The sequence below is a fragment of the Daucus carota genome, chromosome 1, assembly GCF_001625215.2.
Source record: "Daucus carota subsp. sativus chromosome 1, DH1 v3.0, whole genome shotgun sequence".
Taxonomy (NCBI): domain Eukaryota; kingdom Viridiplantae; phylum Streptophyta; class Magnoliopsida; order Apiales; family Apiaceae; genus Daucus; species Daucus carota.
Genome location: NC_030381.2, coordinates 17,073,648 through 17,084,351, shown reverse-complemented (window position 1 = coordinate 17,084,351; position 10,704 = coordinate 17,073,648). Strand labels below are relative to the sequence as shown.

The 10,704-nt window shown below is 39.2% G+C and overlaps 1 protein-coding gene across 1 annotated transcript; it reads right to left on the bottom strand.

Moving 5' to 3' along the window:
- Positions 1–1,772: 1,772 nt before the first annotated feature.
- Positions 1,773–2,753, bottom strand: LOC135153038 (uncharacterized). Its single transcript, XM_064094725.1, has 2 exons — positions 2,364–2,753; positions 1,773–2,258 (listed from the first exon to the last, which is right to left on the bottom strand). The coding sequence occupies exons 1-2, from the start codon at positions 2,751–2,753 to the stop codon at positions 1,773–1,775; spliced, it is 876 nt and encodes a 291-aa protein (XP_063950795.1).
- Positions 2,754–10,704: the final 7,951 nt, after the last annotated feature.

Here is a 10,704-nt window from a genome sequence, read left to right as displayed (position 1 = left end):
TGGTCAATGGTGCATTCAACGAGGAAGTTAGCTAGAGCTTGAGCCTTGATTGCCACCCGTGGTTTGTATTGAATTTGGAATTCCCCGAGCTCTATTGCCCATTTGATTAATCTTCCGCTAGCCTTCGGGCTATGCATTATGTTCCTAAGGGGCTGGTCTGTCAAGACTTCAATTTTGTGAGCCTGGAAGTAAGGCCTCAGCTTTCTTGAAGATGTAATCATGGCTAAGGCAAACTTCTCAATCACAGAATAATTGAGCTCTGCTCCATGCAAAATCTTACTAACATAGTAGATGGGTTTCTGGATTTTTCGATCCTCACGAACCAAGACCGCGCTCAGTGCTTTCTCAGAGACACCCAAGTAGACATATAATGTTTCTCCATCTATGGGCTTTGACAAGTGTGGTGGCTCTGCCATATACTTCTTCAACTGCTCAAAGTCCTTTTGGCTCTCACTTGTCCATTCAAAATCTTTAACTTTCTTCAAAGCCTTAAAGAAGGGCAAGCACTTATCCCCTGACTTCGAGATGAAACGTCCTAGTGTCGCGATTCTTCTTATTAACTTTTAAACATCCTTTATAGACTTAGGCGGTTCCATATCAAGGATGGCCTTTATCTTGTCGGGGTTGGCCTCAATCCCACGTTTCGAGACCATCAGACCCAAAAATTTTCCAGACCCAACTCCAAAGGCACACTTGGCTGGATTCAACATCATCTTGTGTGTCCTCAGGACTTCAAAAGCCTCTCTCAGGTGCTCAAGGTGATCAGCATTGTTCAAGCTCTTCACCAGCATATCATCAACATAGACCTCCATGCTTTTTCCCATCAGATGTTTGAACATCTTATTTGCTAGGCGTTGATATGTGGCTCCTGAATTCTTTAAACCAAACGCCATAACCAAATAACAAAAGATACCAAAATCAGTGATGAATGATACCTTAGGAATATCAACCTTATTCATTCGGATCTGGTTGTATCCACTAAAGCCATCCATAAAGCTCAACATCTCGTGCCCAGCTGTACATTCGATCAGAGTATCTATTCTTGGGAGAGGAAAACAGTCCTTAGGACAAGCATCATTCAAATCTGTGAAGTCTACACACATCCTCCACTTTCCATTAGCTTTCTTGACCATGACTGGGTTGGCTAGCCATTCTGGGAACTGGATTTCCTCTATAAAACCTGCTTCCAAATGCTTATCGACCTCCTGTTTTATGGCTTTTTGCCTTTCAGGGGCAAAACTTCTCTTCTTTTGTTTCACGGGTTTTCAATTTGGGTTCACATTAAGCGTGTGTGTCATAAAGAGGGGATCAATCCCTGGCATATCAGCAGCGGTCCAAGCAAACACATCCCGGTTGTTTCTCAAGAATTTCACAAATTCGGATTTCATATCCTCGGGGAGCGACGCCCCTACATAGGTCACCTTCTCGGGCTCGTCCGGATATAGGGAGATGGGAACCAAGTCCTCAGCAGGTTTCCCTCTCCTTAATTTTCTCTTCTTCTCGGACATCCAAGTCCTCAATTGGGAGAACCTGCCCCCCGGTCCCTCCAGATTTCAGAGCCCCCACATAACTCCCACTCCGTTCTTGGTAGGGAATTTGATCTTCAAGTGGTAGGTGGATGGGATTGCTTTAAAAGCAGGTATCCCTGTCCTCCCAAGGATAGCATTGTAGGTTGATGAAGCCTTGACGACCAAGAAATTCAACATACATGTGGCCTGTCTAGGCTCGGTGCCCATTGTCACGGGTAGTTGGATCATACCTTCAATCTTTGTCTACACGTTATTAAAGCCGTATATAGGCATATCTGAAAGGGTCAATTGCGAATCAGAATATCCCATCTTCTCATATGCATCATGAAATAAGATATCTACTGAGGCTCCACTATCGACGAGTACTCTTTTTACAGAAGAGTTTCCAATCACCGGGGTGATTACCAAAGGATCATCATGGGGAAATTTAACTCTATCAAGATCTAAATTGTCGAATGATAGAGCAAACTCAATTTTTGCCCTCTTCAGGGGCTCTCCAAATATGCACATCACTTCACGAGCATAAGCTTTTCGTGAGTTACTAGATAGGCCTGCTGCGGTCGGTCCTCCAGAGATTACATTGATCACAAGCCCTCTAAACTGGTTTCTCTTATCCCTATCATCGTTGTCTTTTTCACGATTATCATTGTCACGGGGATTCCTATCTGTATCCCTAGTATACCTGGAGAACTTGCCTTTCCGGATCAAAAACTCAATCTCATCCTTCAACTGCCGACAATCATCGGTCTTATGTCCTGTATCCTTATGAAACCTGCAATACAAGTCCTTGTTTCTCTTTTCGGGGTCAGTCCTAATAGGCTTCGGCCATCGAACACTTCCGTCTTTCTCAATTTCCATCAGGATCTGATTCCTAGGGGCATTCAGCCTTGCATACTCAGTGAACCTCGGTCCTGCTCTCTTTTTGGTCGGGGACTTATCATTGTCCCCTGTCTTTGAATACTTACTATCCGCGTTGTACTCGGTGTTGTTTCCACGTTTCTTTGGGTTCAGGGTCGGTCCCTGGTTATTCTGGGATTTTTTCAGGCTTTCCTCAGCCTTGATATACTTCCCGGCCCTCTCCTGGAGCTCATTCATGTTTTCTGGGGCCCTCTTGGCTAGTGATCGGCGTAAATTATCATCCGTGGATCCTTGCTGTAGGGCAATCATTGCTACTTTCTGGTCTAAATCCGGGACCTTGAGCGCCTCCTTCGTGAACCTATTCATATAGTCTCTGAGGGATTCGTTCCTGCTTTGGTGAAGGTTCATCAACGAGGCTGAACTCTTAGCGTGGGTCTTACTCCCAATAAACTGGCCTATGGAAGCTCGGCTCAAATCTCCAAACAAGGATATAGAGTTAGGGGGTAGTCGACTATACCAGTGTTGTGCCATCCCACTCAAGGTTTGGGGAAAGGCTCGACACTTAATGGCCTCCGTGACTGGTTGCAACAGCAATTCATTCATAAAGGTTCGTACATGATTCGTGGGGTCACCCGTTCCATCATACGCCTTAATAGTGGGCAACTTGAACTTCCGAGAAATCCTTGCTTCCATGATCTCCTCGGTGAATGGGGGAATCGGGTTATCTAGATCACCTGTAGCCAACAAGTGAATTCTATTCATACCTGCGTTCTGAGGGTATTCAGTCTGGTGCCGAGGTTCGGGCGGTGGCTGCCTGACCTGATATGCCGCCCTGTCTCTTTTCAATTGAGCTATCTCCTGTTCATAAGCTCGAATCCTAGCTTCGTACTCCTGGTCCGTGGGTCGACGGGACTCGAGATTATTCTGCCTAGTGTTGTGGTGGGAGCCTCGGCTCTGATTTCCATCTCTTCTTCTTTGTGGGGGAATATCATAGTCCCTCGCTGAATCTTCAGAGGAGTCGTCCGTATAAACAACATACTCATCTGTTGGTCCTCTTGTGGTCGTCACAACGGTTGAGTAATGAGTCCCAAAATCAGTGGCTGTGGCCACAACATTAGTCATAGGGGGCAACGTGCCAAAAATCATAGGAATCGAGGTTTGAGCAGCGGTGGTTGTGCCACTGCTAGTAAGGGTCAACGTGACTGGTGGTGTGGTGGTGACGGGATTCAAGGTTCCAGCGGTGACCTGAGAAGAGGGTGGATCCTGGGTTGTAGTGTTGTCTCCGTTTGAAGGAGCATGAATTTCTGAGCATAATTTGGTGGACACCATGGTTGTTGTCTTCTTCCCACAGACGGCCCCAAATGTTATAGATCAAAAATCGAGGGGTGAGCTTCGTGCTTTTTGACTAATCTCGCGACTCGGAACTCAGACAGGTTCTCACGAGGTGCCTACGTATCTTCAGCGGGGTGAAGAATCAAGTCAAAAAACGTTGTTCTATTTTGGAGGGGTAGAGCCCTTTATATAGATGTCTCAGGGTTAGAGACTGGTTAGAAATAGGATCCCTGGTGTTAGAGTCCTAGTAGAAATAGGTATTTGAGTCAGAGTTAGGATAGGACTGATCCCTGATCCTTATCTTGAGCTGCTGGAGGTTATCTAGGACTCTAGATAGTTATCCACGAAATTTAGAGTTCTTGTAGGACTCTCGGAGTCCTGGACTCATTAGTCAGACTCCTAGTAGGACTAGGATTCAAGTTCTGGGCCCTGGACGGGCTAGGGGCTCGAGCCTTGAGATTGGGCAGCCGACGTTTCTCAAACGTGGATGCCCAACGTGCTTTTTATAACCTCAATCTGCTAGTTACGAATTTTGGGTGTTAAACCCAGAATCCGGGCCTTTATACTCAGGCCTCTAATCAGACCCGGGCTCAAAATAACCCAACAATTTTTAGGGCCAATTTCAGACCCATATCACATGTAATCTATTTGTAATTTGGGGGGGTTGGATTTGGTGTTTTCATCTGCATTTGATTAGTTTGAAAATGGTAGGTTTGAAATTCGGGAACTTAAACCCTAATTTTTAGTTTTAATTTTGAACTTTAAGATGGTTTGTTTCATATAATCTGTTTGTTCTTTAATTAGGTGGTACATTGACTTGAATCATGTTAATTGTGGTAAAATTCATTTGTTGTATATGCTTGTGTGTTTGTGAGTACATATATGTTTTACACCTCTACCTTGTGTTATTGCTTTTATTTGGGAGTAAATTTTTTTTGTAGTACTATAAAACACATTATATTATGATAATGTTATATGGGAGTTTAATTCACTGTTGTATATGATGATATGGGTAGGTATACATTATTTTATAATAATATAGGTATAATTGATTATATAACTGAAAATATTGATAATTATAATGATATATCAGCAGGTAGGTTGAAAATGGATAAGTCATGGATTAGAGAAGATAGGTATTTGTTACAATATGAAATTGGTGTCGAAAATTTCCTTATTTTTGCTGAAGGAAATGCTAAAAACCCCAAGAAAATACCATGCCCCTGCGGCCGCTGTGTCAATTTCAAAAAATTATCGGTCAAAGCAATTAGAGGTCACTTGTATGAACATGGGGTTAGCTTAGGGTATGTTAAGTGGATATGGCATGCGTAACAATCTTCTAAGGGTAGCAAGTCATCCGTTGGCACGAGTCCTGCTTTGAAGTAGACTCATACATCAGAAACAAATGAAATGTATGAAACATCCTACAATGATGGGGATTATGATAATGAATCATTCGAGTTCAAGAGGTTTGTGGCAGATGCTGAACAACCTTTGTTTCAGGGAAGTGATATCACTAAGTTAGAGTCTATGTTAAAGTTGCATAACTGGAAAGCTAGATTTGGTATCAGCGATAGCGCCTTTACTGACTTGCTCGGTTTTGTTAGTTCTATCCTACCTAAAGACCATGTGTTGCCTCGTAATTCCTATGAAGCCAAAAAAACCTTGTCAAATTTAGGACTTGAATACAAAAAATTCCACGCTTGTTCGAATGATTGTGTGTTGTACACGGGTACATATAGTGAGGCAACTGAGTGTCCCAATTGCCATTTATCTCGCTGGAAGATTGCAAAAGATGGTAGAGTCAGGGTTAATATACCAGCGAACGTTATGTGGTATTTTCCTATAATTCCTAGGTTTAAATGATTTTTTAAGTCAGAGTCAACTACGAAACTAATGACTTGGCATGCGAGCAATCGAATCAGAGATGGCCACATGCGCCATCCAGCAGATTCTCCATCTTAGAGAAATATCAATTATAGGTGGCCTGAGTATGGTGCTGAGGCAAGAAATTTACGTCTAGCACTTGCAGCAGATGGTATAAACCCATTTAACAATGGCCTGACTAATAGGTATAATTGTTGGCCTGTCGTCTGACATATAATATGCCTCCATGGTTATGCATGAAAAGAAAATTTATGATGCTAACTTTATTAGTTTTTGGGCCCCATGAACGTGGTAATAATATTGATGTATACCTCCTACCAATGATTGATGATCTAAAGAAGTTATGGGAGAAAGGTGAACCAAATGTCTACGACGCATTTACTAAATCCTATTCACTCTAAAAGTTGTACTGTTGTGGATAGTTAATGACTTCCCTGCATATGGGAATTTGTCCGGGTCTGTATATAAGGGTAGTAAATGTTGTCCAATATGCGGTGATGATACTAGAGCTAAATATTTGAGTCACTGTAGGAAAATGAGCTACCAAGGTCATCGTCATTATTTAGGTAGACACCATCCTTATAGAAGGCAAAAGGCCGCATTTGATGGTGAACAAGAATTTGGACATGCATCTATACCCTTGTCCGGAGAAGAAGTGCTAAAGCAGCAAGAAAAACTGAATTTTAGGTTTTGGAAGGAGAAAAAGTCAAATAAGGTTGAATTTGTGTGGAAGAAAAAATCAATTTTTTTTTGAATTAGAATATTGGAAATTCCACCATATTCGTCATTGTCTCGATGTTATGCACATCGAGAAAATTGTGTGTGATAGTTTGATAGGGACACTGTTATATTTGAAATTTAAGAGTAAAGATAGTATCGAATCTCGTCTTGACATGGTCCAAATGGAAATTAGAGCTGATTTAGCTACTGAAATAGGAGAAAAGTGTTAGGGTTTATACTGAAATATTCGTTTGAAGTATATAACAATTATATGAGAATCTTGAATGCATGTTTTCACATTGTCTGTATATTATATATTGTAGACAATCTAGTATCAAATGAGATAGCAGAAGGTTAGGTTGTCAAACTCTTTATATAATATAATAAAAGTTCACAGTCGAAGTGGTGTTAGACAAACCATTGGAACAGCTGAAGTATTATTTAGAAATAGTTTATCTTGACTATTGAATAATACTTATATACTTTGTGTATATTGAACGAGATCAAAATAGTAGAATAATTGTTTCTTTCATTCTGACAATATAGAACTAAGATTCTATGATATTATTATTGCTTAGGTTCTTAATCCGGATATAGTGATTGACACTTGCATTTAATGCACATACTTTGATTCATACGTTAAGTAATTTATTTTAAATTATGAATTTATGTATTGGGCAATGACATTATATAAAGAGTGGGATATTAACTATAAAAGGAAACCGTGTCCGAAAAATATATTCGAGTGATCATGTCCACTTGAAAGCTCATAAAGATAATTATGCTTTAGTCCTGCAGGCAGATTTGTTCTTGCATAATTATAAGGTTGAGTGGATGATCAAGGATAAAGGATATTGATTAAATTAATTGTCAGAAATTAATTTAATTAATGGACATGCGATATCTTAAACATGGGGAATTTATAAGCAATTAATATGGGAGTCGAATTAATTAATTAATTTACGGAATTAGGAAAGGTAGTGCAAATATTAATTCTTTAGTGGATTGAATAAATATTTAATGACATTGGGCTTGGCCTGGAATGTCATTGGAAGGCCTGACCTAATGGTCCATGATTTCTACTGTAGCCTATATATATTCTCGTTCTCTCAAAGCTAGGGATACACCAAAAAACGAATTCACATCCGAGGGTTTGAGAGAGGCAGCCGTTTTTCTCAAGGAGCCAGCTAGGGTTTTGGATTTTCGAAACTTTAAGGAGAGGCACACCTTGGGGATCGAAGGCCACACTTCGTCCAAGGAGAATCAGGGAATTCAGTAGATAATGTATATTTAAATCACTTGCGCCGTAGCGATTAAGGTTAATATTATGTTCGTACTCTTTTAATTAACATCATAAAACGCAGGGCCGAGATCTGTTTGTTCCTACAATGGCATCAGAGCCAGGTTCTAGGTTCTGCGTTTTATGATATGTAGTCCATGACATGATTATATATGCATGTATATAGTGGTTCTGTGATGCAGGTTATTATCCACTATTATGGCCATGTTTTAATTCCACGTGGTTTATGGTAGGGCTGGCAATTTCAGACACGACCCGAGAACCCGACACGAATTCGACCCGCAAAGTACGAATTCGGGTCAGGGTATTTCGGATTCGGGTCGATTTCGAGTCGGGTTCGGGTAACCTGAAATTAACCCGCATATATATATATTATATCAATTAAATATTATATATTAAAGCTTATACTTAACATACATCATACAACCCTACAGATACTTATTGATTTTCTTTCTTTTTACAGATCTAAGCGGCCGCCTTCATCCTTCTCAACCCTAAATCTCTCAGACTCTCGCCTTCCAATTCCAAATCCAAAACCATCCCTCTCTTTTCAAATCTCCTCCCCTCTCACTCCCTCTTCACTCCGATTTGAGTCTCTCAACTGGATTCATATCTGATTTTGTTTTTCACTTTCAAAAACTCTCCCTCCACTCGAACTCTCACTCGTCCAGTCGCCCTCTCCACTGGATTCGTATTTGGTAAGTTTCACTCAAACTCTCACTCGAACTCTCCACTGGATTCGATTATCTAACCCTATTTACTGTCTTATTGATGTAAATGGAAAGTGGCAGCGAAAATATGGAATTGAATCAAGAAATTGAAGATGATGTGGTGGAGGTAGAAGTCCAAGAAGCACCTCCGGACGGGAATGTAAGTGTTGAAACCAGTGGCACGCAGAGTAGAAGGCGACTAATCTGATGTTTGGGACCATTTTGAGATGCTTCCACTGATACCACCGAACAAAAAACAGCGCTGTAAGTGTAAAAAATGTGGTGCAACCTATGCTTGTCCTAGTACTTTTGGTACCGGTAATCTTCACAAGCATATAGAAAAATGTGTTAGGAGAAATACTAGAGACGTTGGTCAGATGCTTATAACCCGTGAAAGTTCATGTTTATATTTAGCAACTCCTAAATTTAGCCAAGAGAGATATAGAGAATTACTTGTTGCTGCTATTATCATGCATGAGGAACCATTTCAGTTTGTGGAGTATGAGGGTTTTAGAGCACTACACTATTATTTGAATAATAAAGTGCAAACAATTTCAATAAATACGTGCAAGGCTGATGTACTTTAAGACTTATGCTAGAGAAAAAGAAAGAATGAAGTTTATGTTACAATCAGCCCCTGGTAGAATCTGTTTTACATCTGATTTATGGACTTCCATTGTTACTGATAGAGGTGAGCATCGGGCGGTTTGGGCGGTTTGAAGGGTCTAAACCAAACCAAACCGAAATAATCGGTTTTTCAAAATCTCAATCCAAAACCAAACCATTATGTTTAAAATCCAGACCAAACCAATCCGTTTAAACCGGTTCGGTTCGGTTTGGTTTCGGTTTAAACCATTTTTTATATGTAAAACAAAGTTAGCAACAAAATTAAATTTTAACTTGAAAAATAAGGAATGAAAAATTCAATTTATATTTTATATTTAATCATATTTAAAGAGGATACAAGAATATATTAGCTTGATAGATAAAAAGAGACGGAAGAAAATAAAAAAAATGTGATTCGTATACTTTTATAAAAATATAAATAAAAAGAATGGGAACATTATACATACATCGAAATTAATATCATAAAATAGAATAAATAATATTTTTAAAGAAAATCTTTACTAGGATATCTTTTATATGTTTAAGATTTTACATTTTTTCGTAGATTATAATTTTATTTTTAATAATACATTATTAGTACATGTATATTAATATTTAAATCTACACATTCGGTTCGGTTCGGATTTATCGGTTGGTTTGGAGGTAAAAACCGAAACCAAACCGAAATAATTCGGTTTTTATAATTTGAAACCATAACCAAACCAAACCGTTATTAAACCGTTAAATTCGGTTTGAACGGATTGGATCGGCCGGTTTTGGACGGTTTGGAGAATTTTTGCTCACCCCTAGTTACTGATGGGTATTTGTCATTGACTGCACATTTTATTGAACTAAATTGCTAAATAAATTTCAGTAGGCTGTAGTCTTATATTTGGTCTGATTTGATATATATTTTTTGTAATTAAATAGGAGCTTGATGAATTTGAAAATGAGGAGTCTGTTCAGTGTGCTAGAAAAACCCAACTGGAGTTGTACTTGGAAGAGCCAAAAATTGATAGAAAAGTCAATTTAAATATTTTGGATTATTGGAAAGGTAACCAGTTTAGGTATCCGGAGTTATCTGCAATGGCTCGTGACATACTGAGTATCCCGATATCTACTGTGGCATCGGAAGATACTTTTAGTGCAGGTGGCCGTATACTCGATCAATATCGGAGTTCTCTTTTGCCGGATACAGCGGAAGCAATTGTGTGTACAAGAGATTGGCTTTACGGAGAAAAAGGCAAGTACCATGTCAGTTTGTTACTATATTTTTTTAGTTGAATGTTATCTGACTTGCACTATATCTGTTTTTTATTGTAGCTACTGCAAAGTTGAAGCTAGAAGAGCTTACTGAAGATATCATGGATGTAGACCTTACCAAAGAAGAGTCAAATAATACTTAATCCTGATATATTCTCAGGTTAGCTTACTATCTTTACAAGCATAACTATCTGTGCATTGATTAAAAAAGAAACAAATTTGTCCTGTTTTGGCTTTTGTATTGGATCCATTTCATGCACTTTTGAGCAGCCTTAACATAAGCTAAAATATTAGCCTCAACTTCAGACTTCTTATTATAACATGATGATCCATTTCTGGTTTATTATTAACAGTTATAGACTACATAATCTATTTATTGTGACTTGTTTTAGGAAATCTATTTACTGTAATAGTGATATTAGTTTGCTGCAATTCTAGTCTTCTTTCTTGTATACCAGTTAGAGCAATTTACTAATATTTAATTAGATTACTTTATCAG